The sequence below is a fragment of the Periophthalmus magnuspinnatus genome, chromosome 8 (genome assembly GCF_009829125.3).
Source record: "Periophthalmus magnuspinnatus isolate fPerMag1 chromosome 8, fPerMag1.2.pri, whole genome shotgun sequence".
In the NCBI taxonomy this organism is placed as follows: Eukaryota; Metazoa; Chordata; class Actinopteri; order Gobiiformes; family Gobiidae; genus Periophthalmus; species Periophthalmus magnuspinnatus.
The window spans coordinates 25933195-25958671 of record NC_047133.1 but is presented as its reverse complement, the minus strand read 5'-3'; the positions used below and the strand labels follow the sequence as shown (position 1 = coordinate 25958671).

At 38.0% G+C, this 25477-nt stretch overlaps 1 protein-coding gene across 3 annotated transcripts in view; it reads right to left on the bottom strand.

Annotated features, from left to right (window-relative positions):
- Positions 1 to 25477, bottom strand: part of LOC117375553 (mitochondrial import inner membrane translocase subunit TIM16-like) — a 100446-nt gene that overhangs the window by 56161 nt on the left and 18808 nt on the right. For all 3 annotated transcript variants that reach the window (XM_033971874.2, XM_033971873.2, XM_033971876.2), the window contains exons 8-9: positions 12619 to 12702; positions 12454 to 12536 (exon numbers count right to left, since the gene is read on the bottom strand). In XM_033971874.2, coding sequence (XP_033827765.1) covers positions 12454 to 12536; positions 12619 to 12702 — 167 coding nt within the window. The remainder of the gene's footprint in view (positions 1 to 12453; positions 12537 to 12618; positions 12703 to 25477) is intronic.

Sequence of the window (25477 nt, the reverse complement as noted above, 5' to 3'; positions counted from 1 at the left end):
TTCAACTGACCTTTGACCCTTGCCTGTGAGCCTTAACCCACAAGAACGGCCCGACAACTCCTGAACAACAAACACCTGCTTGTTCAGAATGGGGAGGGCCATGTTTGAGTGGGAGTCATTAATGTCACACATGCAGCATGTTGATCTGCTAATCCTGCCATTCAGAGGCCTGCACAGTCACATACGTCTGAGCGCTGATTGGAGACGACCTGTGGAGAAGCAGACCAGGATGAAGCTCATTTTGGAGGATATCATGGAGGTAATAGCGAAGGGTGCTGGTTTATACATGATCTGTCAAGCACAGGGGAAATAAAGACATTAATGCAAATACTAAAAAGACACACTACACTGAGGTCAGAGGAATACTCAAGACCAAATCAAACCAAATCATATAAACTGTCCATCATCGAACACAAGAAATTCTTGGTTGACTAACATCTTTAGTCAACTAAAAGGGGATGCGGTGTCAAGCTATCAAAAGCTCTCAAAATGATCAGGATCTTGTACAGAACAATTATGATTATGTATGCAGAGGAGTTCCAGTAAACAACATTTTGATACGTGCAAAGGCAGGTTAAACGGTCCAGTCACTCCCCCAAACTCCAGCTAAATTACTCTATGTCTTCTCCTTTCTGCTGTGGTCCATTGAAATCCTAATGAAATAACTAGTGGACTAATACAAAAATAGTTTGACTAAGACTCTATTGACCGATTAACTGAGTAAATGGCTAAAGGCGTAGGCCGTAATATAAACCTAATCATGGATTATAATCCAAGTGAAAAGTGTATTAAAATGGACAGTCAAACTGACACAATTGTAAGTCAAATTCCCTCACTCTAATTTGCAAAATGACTGGCTGTCTGTTTTGAGAAAACATAATTTGTAAACCAAGAGCTGAAACCTTCAAAACCACCAGTCCTTTAAATATGGCCGAAGTTTTGGGCTGAATTATGTACCATAGAGCCACAGCTGACCACTGTCCACTGCAGATGCAGTGTCAGAGTCCAAAAGCCACTTACACGCCACAACTGTCCGGGCCTTGGCACAGGCAGCAGAGGCCAATGTGCTGACTGGGTGGTGCTGCAGTTAGACTAAAACACAGGGGGAATAAGAGAGAGGCGCACAGGCAAACAGAAATACGTACGGCCGCGGGCAGGCTGACGCCGCGTGCCTGTGTGGGTGCCTGCCAGACCGGACTGTGGCCTGGGGCTGTGGGTGCAGCAGTCAAGCACCCCACTATAGGCACCCGAGTCGCAGAGTTCACCCCAGTGGAAAGTCTGCATCAGCACGGAGAAGTCTGCGGCTCTGAGATAGCGATTCAACAGACCCCCGACTAATGTAGCCATCACTTCCCTGGCAACCACAAGCTAAATGTATCCTCCATGCACAGCAGAAAATAACATAACTGTGGGATAGAGGGGAAAAGAGGAAAATGAGCCAGGAGCCAGGAGCTTTGAGCGTTACTGTACAACCAAGTAGTAAGAAAAGTATAGCAAGTACAATTAATGTGGTGTCCATTATAAAAACGGGAAGAAACAAAACCAAAGATGCACATTAAACTGAAGGAAGACAAGACTAACAAACACAGTCCTTTATATAAAAAGGGCAAACCATGATGAGGAGGCAGGGGTCTCTCCACTTCAACCACCACATAGTTTCCCCTCAGAGGGATATAATTTACACAAACCCACTTTGGGTCAGGAGCAGAGCACAGTGCAAACTTGACTTCAGCAGCCAACTTAGACTTTTCATTATTTTCTTCATATCCTACTGGATATTTAAGTTATTTGTTGTTGTTGTTTTTTTTAAGTTTCCTCTTGTGCAGATGCAGTAACAGAGGCTTGTGCGGTGTGGTATCCAGGCAGCAGGCTTGAAATGCCATGTGACCTTTCAGAACAATAACTAAGACAGTATAGATCTTGTCCAACAAGGAAACTTTACACCAGTACAAATATCTATATCATAAAATACACAGTTTATGCTAGATGGTAGCTGCTTTTAATGTATTACTGATCAGTGTCTTATTTCTTACTAAAAAAATAAATCAATAAGCAATGGATCCTGACATTGCATGCAACTAATTATCCTAAGCATTTCAAAAAAAAAAAAAAAAAAAAAAAAAAAAGTTGGGGTATTTTGAAAAAAATGAAACATCCACTTGATTAACATTTAATCTTTATCATCAGATGTTAACCACATGAATGCTAGTTTTTTATGTTTATTTCCACAGGCTCCTAGTCAGCACAGCAGAGAAGAGTTTAAATCAACCCAAAATACATCATAGTCTGTCAGATTTTTCCCATCTCTATGGAAATGTTATGACAACAAAGCCCCTGCACCTGCACTGCCTCCCATTTTCCTCTGCTTCTGTGTGCCTCCATATGAGTGCTCTTGGCCTAAGTAGATTAAATAAGTTTCATCAAAATGTAATTGGTTGGAGGCTGGAGGAGGCGGTAGTGGCCAGGAAATAATTTGACCATTGTGTTGTTCAAGTTTGATAGAGAGAGTGGAAGAAAAGCAAAAAGGACCCTTGGGGGGAACACCGGTTGGTCTATAGATGGAGCTCTCTTGAAGAAATCTCTATGGGCCCTCCTGCTTTAACTTCTATTGAAAAGCTCTCAGTAAGAAGCCAGCTAACGTTATTGCAGCGAGGTCAATTAGTCAGTCTGGTATTAAAAAGGGTCTTTGTGCTAAACTCAGGGGTAAAAGGGCAGAGGAGATGGGAAAAAGTTTAAGTTGGAAATCCAGCAAAAGACAGGAGGTGAGAGTTTGATATGCCAAGACATCTTTAACAAGATCGTTAACACTGGATTTCCTAATTAAAGCTAAATGAGGGAAATGCTTCAACCACTGCTACACCTCACAATACCACTATTACCTTGGTCTTAGATGGATGATTTGTAAAAGGCTGGGCAATGTGGTGAAAATGAATCCTATTTCTATTCCTTATATTGATCAATAACAATTTTAATGTATCTTATTAAAAACTAAATATGGCTTTCAAAATTAATATCAGTAACATCTACAGCACAGATTAGCTAGTTGTCTAGCCATAGATTTGTACTTCTAAAAATAATCAAAATGGTTTCCAGATGCTTAGAGTCAATTCAATATTTTACAAAATACTCATTCTTCCCCTAATAACTTTTGACCCAAAACAAATAAGTCATGTTTTCCTTGTTATGGTGTTATTTTTACCTCTGTCCTTAGTTGTTAACATAGATAGAAAGAATATAAAATCTGTTTATTTTTGTGGACTTCTAGTAATTCTAGGAGAGCCATTATCAGGAAGTAATTTTAAGTGTCCCTCTTTTCTGCTTTTAACCCCTCCATGTGGGCCCTGGTGTCTTGTCTTTACAGATGCAGGTGTCTCTGCTATAGCTGTGTAGCTGTGGACAGGCGGTCACTCTTTGCACACTGGAGTTTTCATAGCACATGCCACACCGTCATACTACAAAACGTGCCCCAACAGGTTTGCCATTCGTTTGCACAGACCATTGCCAAACTATATTCATCACGTCTGGTCCTTTTTGACAGCTGAGTGACGTGGACTTAATCATCCATAGAGCGTCTTACGTGCATTGAAGGGTTATATTGGGGCATACGATTTTTGTTTTATTTAAACCTACATTTAGTTCCATTGTTTTGACTCCACATATGGAGAATGGGATAAGCTCTATAACATTTGTGTTAACATACAACCCCAAAACCAGTTTATATCATAACTGGTTTCCCCATAAAAAGACGTTGTAAACTTGTGCTGACTTCCTTCAATGTTTACAGTACCCTGCTGTTTTTCTGTACCATTGGGTTTTTTACAACAGTGTGAATTGTACCTCCAGTGTGAAGGTGAAAGAGCAGTCCTTCGACAAAGCCGCTTAGACAAATATGTTTGTCTAAAAATCCAGCCAGGACAGACACTGAAACACTGTTTTGGGAAAATATTTAAAGGGGCACTTGTTCACTTGTTCCAAAGAGTTGTCGGGGGCCTTTGAATGCCTCTGAAGTAAAGAAAAATACAGGTTAGATTGATGAATGGTGGCAAACACTCACATTTGTTCTGTCCAATCATGAGGTGGTCTACATTTTTGTTAACATCCTGGCCTATCCTGGTGCATCTACGCTCGACTGATGCTGTGAAGATGTGTCCTGCAGCTACACTAGGCCTACTGTGTTTTATACCAACTAACTGTACATTTGTTACGCTAAAAAAGAAAAAAAAATGCCTTTGTTTTTTCTTGTCCCCATCTAACCCTAGAAGTACTAATTCAAACCTTTCTAATAGTTTACCCTCCTGTTTACGTTCAACTCTGAATATGAATGTTATCAATAGAGGAAATGAAAACAAGAATGAAATGTAAGAGGATGTTTTTAAGACAATAAAAAGCACAACACCTCCCAACATGTCTGCAGCTATCTAGGTGTGTTTAGACAAATCCGAGTTGACTGTTGAGTTGTCTACTAATCTGCGCAAGACATTTACAAGCAATTCAAAACTCATAATCTCAGAAAAGCAATCATTTCACATCCTCCCTCTGCATGTACTGTATTGTCAATGGCTTAACACAAAGAAAACTCGTGGTGAGCTGCAGCAAATGACTGTTTATGTTTCAGAATCCAGACGTGAGTGGCCGCATGCCTCAGCACTTTCCCCATTAAATAAGGCGTGCTGCGTTTCTCCTGCTTCACTGGCGCTGACATGTCTCTACAGTGTGGCCAGACAAATAGGGCCCACATGAGAAGTGACATCAACCAGCATCCTCTGAGACCCACCTGCCATCGGCCAATCAGCATTCAGCATATTTAATAAAGTCTCCCCTCCGCTTTCTTCTAAGGTTTTCAGACAGACGCTCTGCCAATAACTGTTCCTGGATCACTGTTTTTTATCATGGAAACGTGATCATGAAAGAAAATACAATGAGCAGACAATCCACAGCGCCTGCGATTTCTATTAAGAGCAGAAAAAGTTGGCTTATTCAAAAAACAGGGACAAAATCCTAGTTTTCTTGCAGTTGCAGTGTTCGGATGGCCAAAATGTCTGCAACGTCACTGATAATAAACATAATGTAATTACTATTGCAAGCATATGGAAATGGGACTGCTCTATAGAAAAGCCAACATTATACAACAAACTTAGCAGGAAACAGCATTTTTAACTGAATTGCAAGGTCCCCATGTCTGTGTGGTACTTCAGTAATGAATGCATCTGCTCAAAGGTGATTACTGACATATAAACCTTTACAAAGGCAACAGTTGAGTGTGTATTTCTATGGGGCATTTTGTCTTAGTGAACCTAGATCCCAGCTCCTCTATCATTTCCCATATGCCTCTATTATACATCCAATGAGGTGAGCAGTGACAAGCTGCCAATCTGCGGCAGTCCCACATACAGCGGTAAAAGGAGGAGGTGGCTGGAGATGGGACAGAGGAAACGCTCTACTAATGGGAAACACACTTCTCTCCATTGGCTTTATTTACAGCAGCAGAAGAGTGGCACCAATCCAAACGCTCCAAAAATAAAGCATTGAAAACAGAAACAACGCAGTACCAGGATGATGCAAAACCAGATTAGAACTATAAACAGTTAGTGGGGGGCATCGTGTCACGGTTTAATGGACTGTTTGTAAAAGCCCACCCACAGTTTTGACCCCATAGTGTGGTTGCTAGGTAAACAAAACAGGCATAATTGCTATTAAAATCGTGGTGAATAGGCTTGTTTGTTTGAATAGTTGATTCAATTCTCAGGTCTAAAAATGAAAATTGCAGAAGGACATACTTTTCTTTTTCTTTAGTACATTTTTCCTTGTTCATTAAACACTAGTTAGTGTAGTTTCTGGGGATCTCTATACTGTCCTCTTTTTGTCCCAGGAGAACATGATGACAGTAGTACACTATTTTTTAAAGAGGGGACACTATGCAAAATAGATGTTTCTTTTTTTTTTTTTTTTTTTAGCTTTCTACCAGTTATCTGTAAGATGCTGTGCAATGTTCAGCTCACAAGCCTCTGTCATCCATGCTTCCACACGACTGTTCTCCATAAATATACAAAAGCATGATACAAAATTGTAAATATGTTAATACATTGTTTTCGCCAAATATAGCATTTTCAAAACAATAAAAGGTAACATGGTGATCTAAATAGGCTATGGGTTAGCAGTTAATACCCCATAGAAGTAAACAATCAGTCTTTAAGAATTTTACAACGATGATTGTATGTATTATGATTATTGGTTACATCAACCCAAGTATTTTTGTAATCATAAAAGTTTTTTTTTTTTTCTGACATTGTACAGCTGGGACATTATGTAACACTGCATATGCTTATGAGCTCCATAAGACATGACAAAAATGGATCAGAGTCTCAAGTAAACTTTTACATAGAGCTCTACGTAGTTATGGATCACGGTCAGCCAGGGGTCAGAACAAAGCAGTTCAAATTAAAAGCAGATGCCAAACAATACAGTTCTTGTCTAATAGCGTATGATACCTAATATCAGTGTTTGTGCACCCAGGAATTGCCTCCATGTGTTTTGATTCATGCCGTGTGTCGTTTCCATTTCTCTCTGCCAGCCCAGCCTCCTTTACCCCTCTATCAGAAAGCTACTGGATATCTGCCCCATCAAGCGGTGTTGAAATCATTCGGGGAGGGGGCAGAGCCGAGTGGAGCACACAAATGTGATTGCCAGAGAATTTTTAATAAAAGGAAAAAGATATCTTTCCAGATGTTGGAAGGGACTAACCTAGGCAGCTGCGAGCACAAAATGGAAAGTGAAGTCTGACACTGCCTCAAACTTTTTAAACCGAGACAGATTAAATCAAGCGCCTAGAAAAAGAATTCTCATTTTGAGCGCAATTACCTTAACAGCATTAAGCTTTTCTCATCTGCTCCATAATGCAGAGCAGCTCCATCTGACAAATGATCTCAACAGTGAAGTCTGCATGAAATTAAAGTCCTAACCATGAAAGCAAAATAAAAAGTGGATGGAACAAGAGAAGAGGAAAGGTTTAAAAGGAAGGACACAGCTAAAGGTAGAGGAAGCAAAGTTCTTATTTTATTATTTTTATTTTTTTCGGATGTGGTTTGTTCATACAAAAGGCCCCATTGGTCCTTGGAGTGGCGAGCGCATACCTGAGGGATGAAATCAAAAACCCTCTGCAAATTATATCAACTGCGTCCTGCCAAGCGCTCCTCATAGTCCCACATGTTTTTACCAGCACTTTAAAAATATCTATCAGGAATAGTTTAACAAAGGGCTAAATTTCAATTCAATATACTACTGCTTCATTCCAAGATAAAAGATCATGCTCATATAGAAAACAGAAACGCTACATGTTTGACAGCCAAAGGGGAGTTGGGTCATTGTCACGTAAAGCAATACATTTGGTCAGATTTATGTCATATTAGAATGACAAGCTGTAGAAATACTTAAAGCCATTTTAAAATAAGAAGAAATAGAAACACTTAAGTAACAACTTCAGGTATGACAGAGAAAGGAAAAGAAGTTAAAGCACTACTATTAACTACTGCAATATGAAGATATTTAGCAAAACCCAAAATTGACTTAAGTTACAATGACAGCACAACCTGTATGTGTATGGTAGTCTCTTTAACTTATCATTTTCTAGTCAAACTTCACTAAATAACAAACTAAAATCCTCAAGCCTCTAACGTAACCCAGATGCCATGTTTCTGCTGTCAGATCCTATAGTTTAGGTTGTTTTGACAAAGTGTGTGCAGTCACATCTCTACCCTCCCCCATAGACAGAAAAGCACCATTGACTTGACCTCTGGATCATGGGAGGATTGGAGATTTCTCTTAAACATGCCCCTCTGAGCTCTTCACAAACTGCTTTTAAGAAAGGAACAAGGTCAAATGATGGTTCGAAATTCAGCTCAATTTAAAAAAAATTTCTTGGTTTGGTTAGCCGTGCCGCAGCTGCACCTAATCCCCACAGGAAAGCCCTTCATCTGGGACTGATTTTCTAGTGCCTTGGCTCCGGGTGAGAGAAAGGGGGGACTGTTCTTTGGCCTTTTCTGGGATGCAGGCCACTGTACTCCAATCCATCTGATTAAAGGGAGTTGGGCTCAATTACACCCCAATGTGCAGTCCTCGCTCTCTGGTATGACCTTGGTTAAAAAACACACACAGAGGAATACTGTCCAGAATCAACAGTGAGGGTGTGGAACCAATGTGCTCTCCACCTGCGGCACTCCCATCCGTCCACATGCTAACGCTACAGCTAAGGTTCTGTCAGCATAGTCTGCCTCAGGGGGATAGCTCTTTGTGTAACCCGTGACTAGGTTGGAAAAACAGTAAGGCGAAATCTCAGGGGAACGGACTTACGTCTTTTCCAATAGCGTAAGAGTTGATAGCACTGGGCACCGGGTCACAGCCATCCTTTCTAATCAGCCTCATGCCACAAAAAGTACACGTTTTGCCACGAAGGAAAGTGTGCACATGGTTATGCATGTCCACTTGTGCGCTCCAAGGAAACGAGCAGGAGATTAGAAGTGACTCGTGACAATTAAGGGAACCAAAACGTTCTCAGAGATTACATGATGCTGAAAACAAAAAAGATATAGTGTTGGGTTTTTTTGTATCTGATCCAATACCAATACTTGGCATTAGTGTACTTGTTGATACAAATACCAGTTTGACACCGCATAGTGTGAAGAAGTAGACTAAGGCTACCAAATTTTGTTACAGTACGAGAGCAAAAAATAACTCTAGTTAAACCATCTAAAGAAAATCAAAAAGAATAAATGTGATTTTGAGGATTAAAGTGTTAGTCAAATGTACAATGGTCATGATAAGTACTTGCTGATACAGATACCTGAAAATTGTGCGATATCGGAGCTTTTGCAATCCTACTCAGATATAAATCAATACTAAAAATATGATCAAAAACTAGGGAGCCATTTGACAAGGTATCAATTGTAGAAAAAAAAATAATCTTGTTCTATGTTATTAATAATCTATGCTATTGGTCCCCAACAGCTATTCTAATAACACATTTATATAGTCAGTTTCTGGACACTAGTTTGCCACCCTAAAGCCTGATGGCAAGCCACTTCTGTGAATATAGCCATAAATGTCCTGAAGCACACAAACAAACACAGCAGTTATACATTACCATATCAGCCTCTAATCCTGAGCTTGAATCATGTTCTTTATAAAGTCAATGGAAAAAATGTTCAAATTTAGTGTATTGAGACTGAGCGCCACAATTGGCATAAAGCTTATAACCAAGCTGGTTGCAATTGTGTCAGCTTGTAAAGTTCACTGCTTGCCACTAACTTAAGACCAATTAAAACCATAATGACAATTCCAGTTTATAGACGGAGGAGGATAAAGGATCAACAGTTCTCCAATATCAACTTTGTGTGGAAAAGTCTACAGTAGTGAGAGCACCTCCACTTAGTTAAAAAACACCCCTCACCCTCCTATCACCAACTACTTCTTCTGACGTCTCAATTTCAGCCCAAACTGAAAAAAAATAAACATCTGCCCTGTATTATTATTCTTTTGCAAATCATATTCCACCCACTGCTCAGTTTTACTACCTCATGCTGCGGGGCCTTTTTATGTAGTGCGACACTCCTAAAAAAAATAAAACCAAAACATCGTAGACGAGCAAATGCTAACATGCAAGCCAGCTCCAATGACAGTCAATGACAATTCACTGTAAGCCTTTTAATGTAAAACACACTACAAAGGAGGAGGTTAATTTAAAGCTTCCTTAGCCCCTCACGTAGTACTTCCTTGGTCCAGTGTATTAAGTGTGTGTATTATTCAGGTCTCACTAAGAACTAAATAATTATAAAAATATAATAAAAAAATATAATTATGAGAATTTTAGGAGAAAAAAGATGTCATTTTAATTTAATCTATGCTCCAAAAACTAAACAGTAAAGATTAAAATGCTTTTAAAGTCACATTTACTTTATCATTCAGAAAGTGTGATTTTAAAAAGCTGGCCATATACTACAGGAATGGTGATGTATTAGACAACATTAATGAAAGAAAATTAAGGATTTCATTGTTTAGTTTGTGTCAGTAATTCTGAATAATTGTTAAATTGTGATGCTTCTTCTTACAATAATCGTAACTCATAAAGTTCATATCGAGACATCCCTTTGTGTGAAGAGAAATTAAAACCAAATCGACCACTAATTGCACCATTTTGTCTTTTCTACAGAAGCTTTGTCAGAGTCAAGTTGCATGCACTCAAACTGAAACGGAATTAGCTACAGTGATAATGAAGCGTACATATGGCATCAAAAGCTGCCTTGAGGCCACTTGAGAACAACACAATCCAGGAAATATGCTGAATAATGGCTGTGACTAAAAGCTTAAGTGAAAAAGGTTATTTCTCAAGTCCCTTTCCAAACCGTGATGTAAAAAGTTCATTCACACAGACAAACAAAGCACAAACAGTTTTTCAGTATCAGCATTAACAGCCTTTGTGATATAAATAAATGTCTGGCCAAAACTAACAGACTAGATGTAAATTGGAAGTAGTGGTGATTAGTCACATGCTATTCCCAGAGAACTTGTTTGTTCCTGACGACATTCTGAATGTCTCGTCTATTGAGAATATTACCGCCAGGAAAAGCCTTTAATGTTGGATTTGAAACTCCTTCAAAGAGAGAATTGCAGACATTCAAATTGTACAGTGTGCAAAAGCTTTGTGAAAATAGTTAAAGTTTTTAATTATGTTGGAATAAAAAGTTCAACATGTGGGTAAATGTCACAGATCCCCAAAGAGTTTTAAACTATATTTTTTAGCAGATGCTCCATCATCGGATCAATGTGAAAAACGCGTTTGGAGGTAATTGGAATTGGTCAAAATTATAAAAATAGTATGATTTTGGTACAGTAATGTAGCGCTGTTAAAAGAGTCTGAATTTCAAAGCTTGGTACAAAAACATATTTAAAAGGTCATATATTACACAAAAATGTTATGATGTCGTTACCTAATCATATAGTACCTGGAGTTGTGTTTTGTTTCATTCACACTTGTTTGAGAAATCCTGGTTTATTACTCTGTCTACATGTCCAAACCTCAAAATGGTCTGTTACACCTTGTGATGTCATAAAATGGTAGTTTACTTACTTTTATCTTTTGTTCAGTAGAGATAGGCAATTCTGGAGCTAAAATCATCCAAATGATTCTCATGACAGTGTATGGAGTTTGAAAACACAATGGAGCAATTCCTGTATTACCACATGACATCACAAAGTGGAACAGAGTGTTTTCCATTTGTGAAAAGAACTCAACCTAAATATTCACGTTTATCTGTGTGTCAACATGGTATTTTTTTTATGAGGAAACAACATTATAACATAGATCAGAAAATGGCATAACATGGGCCCTTTAAACCACTCTGTCAGGATAATTCTTTTCATTTCTCAAAAATCTGGAAAAGACATGTCCATGAGGCTTGATACAGGACACACTTAATTGTTATAACTAATATGTGGATGATAGAGGTGATCTAATACAGCTATACTTTACAACAGAACATATCAGCAAGCACCTCCTATATTGTCATTTTAAGCTTATTGCATTCAGTGTGTGGTTGACATATAATACTTACACTTGATATACAATGAGATATCCATGCTACCTTGTCACCAGACATTTTTGTAAAAATCTTTCACCTTCCTGGGACATTCTGTTGCACCCTCCACAAACCGCAAAACCGTAGCAACCTCCTAAATAAACTTAAGCAGACATAGGGGAAAAGCTCTACAGCAAAATAACTAAAAAAAACACCTAAACTTTGGGTGAAGTTTGTCCACATTATTTAAAAGCAATGCAGTTTGAAATATAAACCATTTGCATGAAAAAATGTGCTGGCACCACACAAAGATGGATTCCAGTGACACTCAGGCAGGAAACTATCTGCTCAGCTCAATAAGTAGGCTTTTAAAAATACTTCACTTTTAGAGAACAGAAATAGTCATTCTCCAAATAATTTTCCAGGATGGTGAAAACATAGCATGAGTCAGGTATTACAGAGAAAAAACATTCACAAACCCTGCTATAAACACATTCTGTCCATGACCTAGAGTCATTTTAATAATGATTTATTCAGTGACTCAGCACAGTATGAAGCAAGCTCTGTCCAGGCTGCTCTGCTTGGAAATACTTGGCGGTACAGTTTGTTTATGAAAGCGCTGAAATGCAACACTTGGATTTAACAGAAGATCTCTTGGCCTCCTTTCCGGCTCAAACCTTCATTAGATGTGTTTGATCAAATACACAGTGATTGTTGATGCTGGTCTCAGGATATGAGTTCAATGTGCAGTTATCAAGTGTTTAATATAATTATCGTTGCTCAGATGATGATGACGTGACATCGGCGAAAGACACTGTGGTCATCTTGTGCGAACATTTAAGTGTGGTAGGAGCTTGCTTAGGCCCAGTCACACTGATGTACTCACCCTTTGGATGTCCCGAGCGACAAAGAGCTGATGGAGGAGGTCAGTTTCCGGCTGTCCCAGAGTCTCACTTCACGGCTACGCATCTATGGTCATTATGCAAGATACAACGGATTATTGAACGTGTATTTATACCACTGGACGGGTGAAGAATACTGGCACATTTACCATATCAAAACCAGTCGTCAGCAGGAGATCTTCTTTGGTCCACAGAATCCGGGAGTCTTTGTTGTTCTGAAGTCCCTTAGTACTCTGAAAAACAAGATTGTAAAATGTCAAACAATATTGGAAAAATAACATATTTTTTTATTGAATAGTATTTTGTATTTCCTGTTGTACATTTTTCTTCATACAATTAAGTTTAGGTTGTATTTTCATTTTCATTTTTCCCTGTCAAACTGTAAATTATAATCATTGATAGAGAATAAACATTTGGTTTACAATGGTCCCTCATTTATTGTGGGGGTCACGGGGGTCACGTTCTAAAAATAACCCGCAATAGGCGAAATCCGCGAAGTATCAGCTTTTTTACAATTATTATATATGTTTTAAAGCTGTAAAACCCCTCACCACACACTTTATACACTTTTCTCAGACAGGCATTAACATTTCCTCACATTTCTCTCTTGTTTAATTAATAGTGACTCATGTGTATTTCGCAGTTCCTCTGACCGCGCCTCTTCATCATGGCGCCGCTTTGCAGTAGTATCAATCCAACATTTAAATTTGGCTGAACGTATTCTGAACTGTACAGGAGACACGGCACGGAGGAGACCGATGGACAATGGTCTACTGTCCCTTAGCCAATCAGGACGCAGAGCACAATGCACGTTTATAGGCTGTAAAAAAGTGTGTAAAATTGCACACAAAAAATCTGCGAAACAGCGAGACCGCAAAAGGCGAACCATGATATAGTGAGGGACAACTGTATCTTACAATGTTCTAAATACATCCTCTCAAAGTCTCTTTTTGGATTAAACAGAAACACATTAAGACATGGTTGTCCAAACTTTTCTCATAAAGGGCCACATATAAAAACACAGACAAAGCTGAGGGCTGTTTGAGGGCCATCGACTGGTCGCCAAAACAGTGAATACTTCAAATCTGTGTGTTCATTACAAGTTAGACTGAACCACTAGATTTACTTTATTCATGCTTACATCCTGGGACACATTAAATATTTGAGATGGGCAGTAAGTAGATAAAAATATACAGTAAAAAGTACTCTTTAAGGTAATATGGGCCAATTCACCTGGAAGTTTGAAGGCCAAGAAAAATTGGTCTGAGGGCCACATTTGGTCTCCGGGCCACAGTTTGGGCATGACTGCATTAAGGTCATGAACAATTTTATAGCTGATCTGAAGAATTTCTTTATCATGGAATTTTTTAAAAGTCTACGGAAAAACGGAATGGGAAGTTTACTGTCAGAAGCCATAAGTCTTGACCAATTATTTAACTCCATTAAAGGACATAACGTTTGAACAATATTGAGGTTGGGGAGACAGTCAAAACTATTCCCCAGTGCATTTGACAACTCCTCGACAAACCAGGACTTGTCCCATAAAAGCAGCACTTGTTATTGTTGATGTAACAGACAAGGTGACTCCTGCCCCGCGAGCAGCTTAAGTTACCACGACGATGACACTATGCCGTCTTGTTTGTGCTTTCACTCACCCAGAGACACAGTTGCATTGTCTCCATGGGGAATACGCGTGTGGTTAAAGAGTACTTGGGAAGGTTTTTGAAAGGTGGTCTTCAAAATAGAATGGGATCTGTTGGGGCTAATGGTTGATGACACGTAGGAGTGATGCCGTGAGAAAATGTGATTGCTTAAGTCAACAAAGGATTTAAAAAGAGTCATTTTGTATTTTTACTACTGTATCTCATTCACCAAGGAAACACTGTGCAATAATAAAGGTTCCCACAAAAGCAAAGAAAAGGAGGATAGGGCAGACCAATGAGCAATGTACCAATCATATACTTTAAAGTGCGGAATGTAAACAAGGACTTTCCAAGTATGCATTTAGCTTATTTCTCTCTCTTCTTCTCTTTCGGTTTACGTATAATATCTTAAATCCGTTGTCACGTAGTCCATATACTACTGTTAAAATAAGATATTAGATTTCTTTGGCAAACAGCCCAACATGTCTTACCAGATTACAGCGGTGATTTTTTACAGCAAAGGCAACTTTTAGTAGCATGCATGTAAAACAAAGCCCAAGGTTGAGTTACATTCTCTTGTGTCAGAAGTGTGTCGCCTCATTTTCTTGTTAAATTTTACACATGACAAATTGTAGAGAACCTGATCTGCCATGTTGCCACTAACAATTCTTCATGCTGGCTACAGTGATGTCAACTATTTCAAAAAATGTTACTTGGCCTGTATACCTTCAATAATTTGATTTTATTCAGACAAATTATATTTTTGAGCAGGTCTTTGTGCAAAGCAAGCCTCAACTATGTCTTATATGTTTAATGTGTTTACAAGCACTTATAAAACTATGACATATTTTTCTGTAGTTGAGAAATTTGAGAATGTTGCTTCATTTCACATTGGCGTTGCTGCCATTTTAAATATTATTGTTGAATATTATGAGTTGATTAGCATGCAAAATGTTATTTTATAATGGGCCTTTTTTTGACAAGCATTCAAAAGGATGACTGATGCTTAATACAGTGTGCTTGGAAATATGTACTCCTGCCTGCTCAGACATTTCTCCCTTAAATGTTAATGTAATTTGATAAGTCCAACACTTGCAGATGAATATGGCCACACTTGTGTACACTTACATTTCATTCCTTTCATATCTCCCAGTTTATTCCCACCAAAGCAGTGACTGTGTTGATAATGCATCTTGGATGAAATAAACACCTAAGCTGTGAATCCAAATAATTTTTCATGAGCTGTAACTAAAGCAGGTAACTAAAATCATACTTGGCTTGTCCAGCCCTTTTAAGTAAAGATGTTGAATAGTAGCCCAGATGTATGGAAGATGTCCAGAGTAAACTCAAACTTTTTAAATGCAATAGATCACAAAGGCGCAAAGGGAAGTGCTATTGCTAACTGGTGTAAACAGACATGAGGAGAGCGTGCTACTGTATCCTGTCCTTCCTGGGACAAGACAAAGTGAGGATGCCACTGTGACCAAACTAGGAGCAAGAGAGCAAGTGCAATGTTTATAATGCTTTTGGAAGTCTCCCATCACAATACAAAGTCACATTGTCATCACATTGTTTTACCATTTATAGCCATAAAATACACTGAATATACTGGGTCAGATGTTTAGCATATATGCTTACTATTCTAATTCATTCCACTGACCTGGAAAAACTTCTAAAATAACTTCTTCAATTTTTTGTTTGAAGAATGCGTCCTCATACTTTAACACTCTCAAAGTACTCCCACCTAAATGCAGTGATAAGTGCCATTTCAGGGGATTAATAAACAACCACTAAAACACATTCACCGTTCTGTGACCCAGCTGTTGAGTTGAGAGACTTATTTTTGCCATTACAACATCCCTGAGGCCTTTGAAAAGTGGAAGCCAGCCAGCTCCAAGGAAAACCCATTTTGAAGTCTTTGTTTTTGTACAACTATGCACGGTCCACAGCTCACACCGCCATGATGTCATCGTCCAACCGGAACTCACATTACGTGGCTGGTAAAGGCTGCAGAAGAAGTTGCCTAGCCCCTGTTCCACTGCTATCCCCAATAAACAGTTTCAACTAAGATTTCTAATAACAGCAAGAGGGCAGCCAGAGGACGCAACATCTGGACATGTGTGTGTATGTTAACATTTCCAAAATCTATCTCTCCTCCACAGTCATAAATTCAACTTCCATTCACCTGGAACCCCCCCTACCACTCACAACTGATCCCCACCGACATCACATAAATCAATCATGACACAAAAATGGAAGATCAGATTTTCTTAGGTTTCGGACATTTGTGGTTATTGCTCCAGCACCACAGTAAATATTATTGCAACATTTTATGATGCCCTGTAATAAGAAAAGTGTTGAGCGATAACAAACGGTTGATACTAACTGAAACTTTAGAGATCCACCGATACTGATACTGGTCAAATATCAGCACCAATACTGAAAAATGAGCTTGATCAGGTATCGCTTCCATGATATGGGTTAAGCATATCCTGGTTGGGCCTTTAATTGAAAGTAAAAAGGCTGATTTTTAGCTTGAACCTCTCTTTATTCATATAAATCTGTTCAGTAGTTAATTGAAGGATAAATGACTGAATAAATGTAATAAGGTAAGTGTGTTTTTAGGAAGTAAGTGCCATTTCCGTCATTACACTTATATCAGTTAATATTGGGCATTGACAGATACTGAAAGTCAAAGTATTGAAATCGGTATCAGAAAAAAACTGAAAAAGCTGGATCGATACAGTAGTACTGTATATATATATGTATGTATGTTCAACAACAAAGATTATACTACTATTAGGATAAAATAATAATAACAATACAAAATTCAAAAACTAGTATCAAATCTGAACATTTCCATTTAATAAACCTAATAAAACAAAAAATAAAACTACATTTACCAGAATAGTACCTGAATAGTTTGAGAATAATCTTATTTCTGGGTTTCAGATGACATCACAACATTCTACAGGCCAATAGTATATAACACAGCTAAAATGAATACTGTTAAATAAGATTTTTGTTGTAATGCAGTGAGTTTTTGTTTCTATTCACTAACAGAAATGACCAGGTTCAACATTTGTAAATTTACCTTTTGGATATTTCAAAAGGTAAATTTACCTTTATTTAAATAAAAAACTGCTGGATCTTGCCCCATCTGAGACTATGAAAACCTTCTTTGTATCTGCCACAAGAGACATGAGAGTAGACCACAATCAAGGCATGCTCCTGTCTCGAAATGTTAAATAACACAAAGATTTCTTAGTTCAGGAATGGCAGAAAGAATTTAAATGGTCAAATATCTTGGTCTTTTTTCCTTTTTTCTCGGTCTATTTACCTTTTCCCAGTTTTCTTTTGTTTATCTAATCATTGATTCATCTTTATTAGCCCATCGTGTTTATGAGACCTGTCTTGTACTTTCACAGAACTGTAAATTTTGCCCACTGTACGCATCTCTCCTCCCAGGTCATAAATCACACTCCCGCTCACCTACAACTCCCCTACCACTCCGGGCTGAACTCCTCTGACTTCACACAAATCAGTCTTGACACAGAGACGCAGGCTGCAGTACAACGGTGAGGATAGAAATGTCTAGATTTTAGTCATCAGTGGGAGAAAAGGTAAATTGACACAACAGAGGAGAAATGGAGTGAGTGGTCCATGATTTGACCAAAACATACAAAAAGGTGTAGCGAATCACTTACACCTGCTAAAATGACATCACATCTGGAAAAAAGTGTAACAGGTGTTTGCAACGATCGTGAGAATACAGTCCAGCAAATCATTCAAGGATTTGGATAACAAAAATTGCGTATTTTACTTTGAAATTTTTTACTTTTTTGATAAAACTAAATTGACTGAGGCAAAACAAAAACCCAACTCTGTGACATTTTTTTCCCCAGACACTTATTAATGCAAATAATTGTTTTTGTTTACTGTTACTGTTTGTATTTTTCTAATCATTGAGCTGTACAGTCATTATGATGTGCCTGCGATTGAGACCATCTAATTCAAAACAATACAAAACCAGGATTAAACCAACATCTAATTCACTAAAATAAGTCAAATTATTGTGAGAAAAAGCATACGGATTCTCCTAGTATGCAACCAGCTTTATTATTATAATTTTTTGAATAATAAACACAATTACCGATTAACCAAATAACCTTGTTGATATCCCTAAAATGCAACTTGCAAGTAATAACACAACTAATGCAGAACTGATCCTTTTTAAGTAAACAACACAGAAAATGCAGCAATATAACAAGCAACCACTGAGTAAAGTATAAATCTGTGGGTAAAAGAAACTTGGCGATGACACTAATGAATCTCACTTAGACCAAATGATTACAAAGGTTTAGAGATGGGGAGGCAGACAAGAAAAGTACTACTCAGCAGTCTGGCTAATTAGCTTTTATGGCTCTATTAAATATCCTGTCCCAATATAAACAAAGAGGTATCACTCCATCTCCTTCTGTCTTCTCCTCCTTTACTCTATTAGACTTGTGGAGTACAACAGACGGTGTGCACATCTGTGACACTAACAGAGAATGTTGATTCACCCACCAGGACGAAGATCAGGTATCCATGCGCACATATGGGAACTATCACACTCTCACCGTCTCACAGCGATACTGGGGGGAGCACGAATTAAACAATGAGAACACTATTGGTGCACGGATAGATAGGGCATGCTGGGAAAATGGCAGGTTTGTTTTCTTTATCCAAATAGACCTTGAGCTAAAGCCATGCAATTATCAAACAATTTTCAAGGTATTTTAACTGAATTCTTGGATCTGTTTACTTAATTGAGTAATTATTTGCATGATAACCTACTCCCCCCATGCAGCAACATTCACATTTATTACTTGTGAGACAAATTTGTGTCAAAATTAATGCTGTACTATGGATTTTTTCTGGTGGATGGATTCACGGAGTGCTTGTCTCCATGGACTTGTTATTGCTTTGCCTCAAATGCTCCCCAGAATAGTGAAGCGACTTGTTGACACACTGATTAGTATGCGCTGTCCCAATTGAAATAAATAGAATGACTTAAAGGTGTTCTGAACGCTCATTAAAAAACAACAACAAAAAAAAAAAATTATTATTATGAGTGGGGATTGCCTTTCCACAGATCTGACCTGCTTGCCATTCAGTGGAATATTCTAGGCAAAGCAATAACATTTCAGGCACTGTGTAATCAGAAAAGTTACACAGTGAAGTAAGGTAACATTTTGTGTGTATATTAAAACAAGATAAAAATAGAAAAAGCAATTCTTCAAATTTATTGATTTGAGACAAGGTATAGAACATATATTTTTACCGCAGAAAAAAAGATCAATTTAAATGAGCATCTAACAATAAAAGACACAGCAATGCCTCCCACCACATATATATTCACGTTATAGCTTTTGGCCTGGACAGGATCGGAGCACTCCCTCCTAAACCTGCTCCTAATTTATTTTCCCTCCAGTTTTTCCACTGTCCAGACTCATCTTTGGTTTTTTCGCGATTTCCCGTTCCCCCAATCAATAACTGTGGCTTTACGGCTTTCATCACCTCAAACCAGATCCTTTCATTTTCATCTTTCTGTAATTAGGCTTTTCAGCTATAAATGGCTTTTGTTCATCCTGCTCTGGAGTCACAGACCATTTCAACTTGGGTGGAATTCAGTATCGTCAACGTCATTTTTGAAAGTTCAGAGCAGATTTGGGACTAAAAATACAAAGCTAGAAATTGGAACAAACAAACCTTCTTATTCTTTCATTTCCATCATTCCCCACCGCAACCATATTTTTACTGTTAATCAAAACCACTTTCCAGACTTAGTCATTTCTCCGAAGTGAGGTCGTACGCTTCACCCGTAAGTTTTAAACTGGAATTAAACTTCTCTTTATGGACACAAGCAAGTCATCCCCCCTGGCCAAGTTACTGGTCAGATCTGTGGAGAGGTGAATCCACTACAGTATGAATGGCTTTTTTCAAGGTATTTTTGAGCAATAAAAACTCATGTAATTTAATAATTGGAAGATAGATACGTTTAGTGTTATGCATTGGAACATTACAGGTAAAGAGATTGTATATAGCAATGCAACTTAAAATAATTACTCTATTGCTTATGATTTATGCTTCTATGTATCAAAAAGGTTGTTGTTTTGTTTTCGTTTTCCTCCAAATGCATTTAAATGTAAAACAAACTAACTGAAATGCATAGTCAGGCACTGGACAGGATACCTCACAGCCTGCTATTGTCATCATAACCTAAGCTTCTGCAGTCATTTGTTCCGTTGGCTTATGTCAGTGAAATACGTTTTTGCACCTATGGGACAATACACTCAGAAATGCTTTAACCACTAGACCTGACCTACAGCCCCCCCCTCAGGAGAATACTCCACCGATATGCACTGTGGTTAAATATAGCATCCAGATACAATAGGACATGCAGAAGACTTCCAGATGTTTGGAGTTAGTTCATCTTTTCTATCCTTTCCTCTCTCTTTCCTTGCCTGAGAGGATACAGTTGCACAAGAATAAGTTTAGGACACAGAGCACTGGAGTCTTGCTTTTATGTACAAGGAAGATCAGTCTGTTAAGCATCAACAGTGGATTTCCTCAAACGCATCGCACATACACTTGGTAAATCCCATATAATAGGTCACGGATCACGGCCTGTCTTCAGACTTACAAAACGCATTTTTATCATAGTGCAATAACATGCACCTGCCATTACACTCAGAGAGAAGGGACGATCTGAAGTTACAGCCTCTAAAAAAGTCAAGTTTTAGGATCATAAATAAAGAAAGTACTAAATTTACAAAGAAGAAACTCCCTCAACTTTCAAGGTCTTAAAGTTTAGGGGTAAAGGCTAAAATCAATTTTGTTTAGAAAGTTTATCAAAATAAAACAGACCTTTACGGGGTGCAGACACAGACGTGCAACCTTGTTTTAGTTTAACCTTTGTAGTCATAATCATAACACCCCTGGCATGTTATTTTATATTTTGGACATTTTAAACTGAAATTGTGCCACACTGCCAGACCAGCTAAACGCTAAAGTTAAAGCTAAAGTTAAAGCTAAAGTTAAAGCTAAAGTTAAAGCTAAAGTTAAAGCTAAAGTTATAGGTGCCAAAAAAGGAGAAATTTAATGCCAGAGGAAAAAGATCCAGACATGCATACATCACTGTAACACAACTTTGAGTGGGTAAATGAGAATGGAAAACAAAACCCACTAAAACTGTGACCTGCATCTAAACCAGTAACAAGAATTCTCGCGCATTCGTAACATTTCCTGAAAAATAAAATTCAGTTTTATTTAAGCTGTGTTGGTGAACAAAATAAATCACACCTGTCTTGCACTTTTTCACAGTACTTCATAAAAGACGTTATTCACAGGCCTCAGTATTTAATTAAGTGGATGAATATATAGGCTGGGGAGCTGGACATAAATTTGGCAGAGTTCACAACACAAGACAGTCCACCGCCAACTGCCCGCCACAAAGACGCTACACAGTGTTTTTAAAGAGCAGAAAAAAAACACGCGCTGCAGGAATCATTCTGCCCTACGGAAAAATAAATCATGGGGTGGAAAAGGTGGATGGAAAGGGGAGTTTAGTGAGCAATCAATTCTCCACTAGACGAGCTGACGAGGCTCTGAATAAGAAGAGGCTGGGCTTTCCAAGGAATACTTGTACACATATTTGATGCTAAAAGTTTTTGTTTTTTTATCTAGCTTGTGTAAACTGTAGCTGTCACTGAAAAAAAATGTGCCAAAACCTTTTTTAGTAATTTTGAACATTATACTACAGCTACTTTTTTGTGTAGTGCAATGAATATGTTGTTGATGTTTAAAATTCTCACACTAATGCAAAAGGAATATATGAAAGATTGTCCTACTTTATCCCATAACCACTAGTTTATGTGATCCTTTTGATTGAGTATACCATAGAAGTAACAGAGACGTGAAACTTGTTGTTTGGGGTCTATAGAAATGTTGACAAAACCATAATAATAATTAATGGTAGCTGAATCATAATAGTTCTATAGAGTAACAGTAAAGGGCCAACTTTAAGTTTTGGTGCAGTCACACAGAATTATCCAAACTGCCTCAGTAAGTGAAATAAAAGACGAGCGGTAATAGGGCTGTGATTATTGTGCCACTGTGCTAATTGGGCAGTGCCTCCAGTCTTATAGCTCGGGTCAGCCAGTTCAAACTGCCTGGGGTGACGCCAAAAAGGCAAACAAAAAGTTAACTGCATAGAATAGTTTGTCCTTATTAAAGCTTGTTGGATTCAAATATTGTACAATAAACTCAGCATTTGTTACATTAATAAGTAAAATGTAAACTTTAAAGAGACCGTTCTTTCAGATGATACCAAACCAATGACAAAGTCTTTGCACACTGTGAGGCGAATGTTTTGCTGTGAGAACTCTAAAATAGACTAGTAAAAAAGACTTGTCATATGATTAGGGCTAATAATTGTATATACAGTGGTCCCTCGCTATATCGCGGTTCACCTTTTGCGGTTTCGCAGATTTATTTATTTTTTTTGCATGCTTTTATTTACAGTGTATGAACATGCATTGTGTTCTTCTCCTGATTGACTAAGGGACATGCCATGTCTCCTGTACAATACAGAATGTGTTCAGCTTGACAAATTTACATAACTGTTGGATGGCAGTGTGACTCTGAAGTGCTGTATGTTTTCAAGTTTTCTCCCTGACAAAACTCACAATGTCGATGAAACGTTCTGCACTGACAAAGGCACCTGTGCCTGCAGCCAAAAGGCCGAGGAAGATGCTAACCATCGCAGAAAAACTTGGAATTCTGGACATGCTGAGGGAAGTCAGAAGTTACGCGGCGATAGGAATAAATTAATCTTCGTCACATAAAAAAGGAGGAAACAAGGATGCAAAAAGGGTTGTAACTGCTCACAACAAGACCATTGTGCGGATGGAGTCTGCTTTAGCTTTGTGGATCAGTGACTGCAGGAAAAAGACCATTACGAGACACTACAGCGGAGCGGCACCAGGACGAACAGGTGTGGTCAGAGGAACTGTGAAATACATGAGTCACTGTTAATCATTTATTTATCATTATTTATTTACCTTATGTGTCCAACCTCATAGGTTGATCATTAAAATGAAATTTGTTACAGTATTTCTAAAAGCTGTCATTTTTATTTACCGTACAGTATAGTATTTGGTTTTGTTCTATAATATTGCACTTATTTTTTTTTTTATCTATGAAGGTTTGAACTTTGAGAGAGTCTGAAAAAAGTGTATAAACTGTGTGGTGAGCGGTTTTACAACCTTAAAACATATAGAACAGTGGTTCTTAACGTTGTTGGAGGTACTGAACACCACCACTTTCATTTGCACATTCAGCGAACCCTTCTTTATTGAAAAAATAAAATATGTTTTGTTTTTTTTCAAATTCAAGACATATGTATGTTTTACTGGTGCAAAAAATGAACCGTGCATTAACATCACTGTGTTCAAAGAATAAAATCAATATAATACATGAACTCACAACAAATTACATACATACCTTTTCACAAAGACATGACCTTTTTTAATACTACCACACTGAAATCATTTTAATTTTTAATCTTATGTATTCCAATAATGAATTTTTAAATTATTTTTTTACATTTTAATATACACCCATCACCTAATTTCGGTAATGTGCTTCCGTGGTCCCTCAAACATGTCCAATCAGAGCACAGTTGTCGCCGGGATCCTTCCAGTCAATGCAGGGACATCACTCTGGCTGTGTCTCATGCCGTGTCTCAATTCAAGTGCCCTTAAATGCGCCATTGTGCCATTAAATTAAGTCGGGCGGGTACTTCGATAGACATATTGAAGGGTGAATTTGTTGAATTGGGACAAGGCCAGCATCTGGAACCCCTGAGACTGACTCACCGAACCCCTAGGGTTCGATCGAACCCAGATTAAGAACCACTGATATAGAATAATTGTTAAAAAAAAAAAAAAAAAAAAAAAGCTTTCTACTTCGCGGATTTCACCTATTGCGGGTTATTTTTGGAATGGACCCCCGTGATAAAAGAGGGACCACTGTATAAACTTTTTGGTGTATCAAAGTCAGCAAGGAGCAAAGCGCCAGAGGAAGCACATGTCTGGTGATCTCCTGCTCCTCTTATGTGGTTGAGGGTTGGGGTAATGAATATTCTGTGCTGCACTTGTGGCTTGGTTCTCTTAAATCCAAACAGAAATCCATGGGGCTTGCATACTGCCCTATAATGAGAGAGGGAGAAGTGAAGATGCTGACAAAAGCAGGAACTTCATCACCCATAACTCATCAGGATCTGTGCACCAGACCTACTCCAGAAAGATAAAGAAATCATTATCATATTATTCCTGTATATCAGCTAAAGCACAGAGTAGACAGCATAAACTAGCTTGTAATACCCTGTAGCTAGACTTGACCCTCCTTTGACTGTTGTCACTTCCACATTTGTTTCATTGCAGTAATGGATACAGATGGCGGACTGTGTGATCCCTGCCCTAAAACCACTTCATAGGACCTTCACATCTTCAAAGTGCCCCCACGCGTCAGTGTAGAAAAAATAGCTCACTCAGAACATGTGTGCAAAGGATGTCAAGTTTATGACATTTGTGTGTAATAATAATTTACAAAGCAAAACATCATGACTACAGGTAAAGTGAAAAAAAATCAGTATCTGTTACTTAAAACACTGGATTAGGCAAGTAATATAAACTTTTTGTTGATGCAAGAATATGTTTTATCAAAATTCCTCATAAAATCTTCAAAGCTTAAAGTGATCAGTTGAAATATTAAATGGTCAATCTCACAACAAAATATCTCGTCTTTGTAAAGTTAGTTACTTAGTATGCATTGCTCTTGTTTCAGATCAGAACAGAGATCACAAAATCCTATAGGCCAATAATATTTAATACAGATGTGGGGCAGCTAAAATGAATATGTTTTTAAATACAGATTTTCTATGAAATATTGTTATTTCCAGCATTCAACCACTAACAAACAAAGATAAAGTTCAAAATTTGCCGATTTTTCTTTTGGATATTTCTGATGAGAATACCATGTATGTAAATCAATATGAAAATGTGGCTCCTGTTTGGCTCCTTGTCCCGGTCCCTTCTGGGAGTATGGCATCATCACAATCTAAATCTTAAAACCATGTATTGCTGGGTTTCAGATGACATCGCACCACTTTTAAGTCAATATTATTTAAGACAAATGGGGCAGCTATAATGAATATTATTAAAATGCAGGGTCTAGTCCCAAATAGAAATGATCAGCATCACCATTTTTGAATTTAGCTCATGGATATATCATGGCAAAACGTCAACAATAGGGAAAA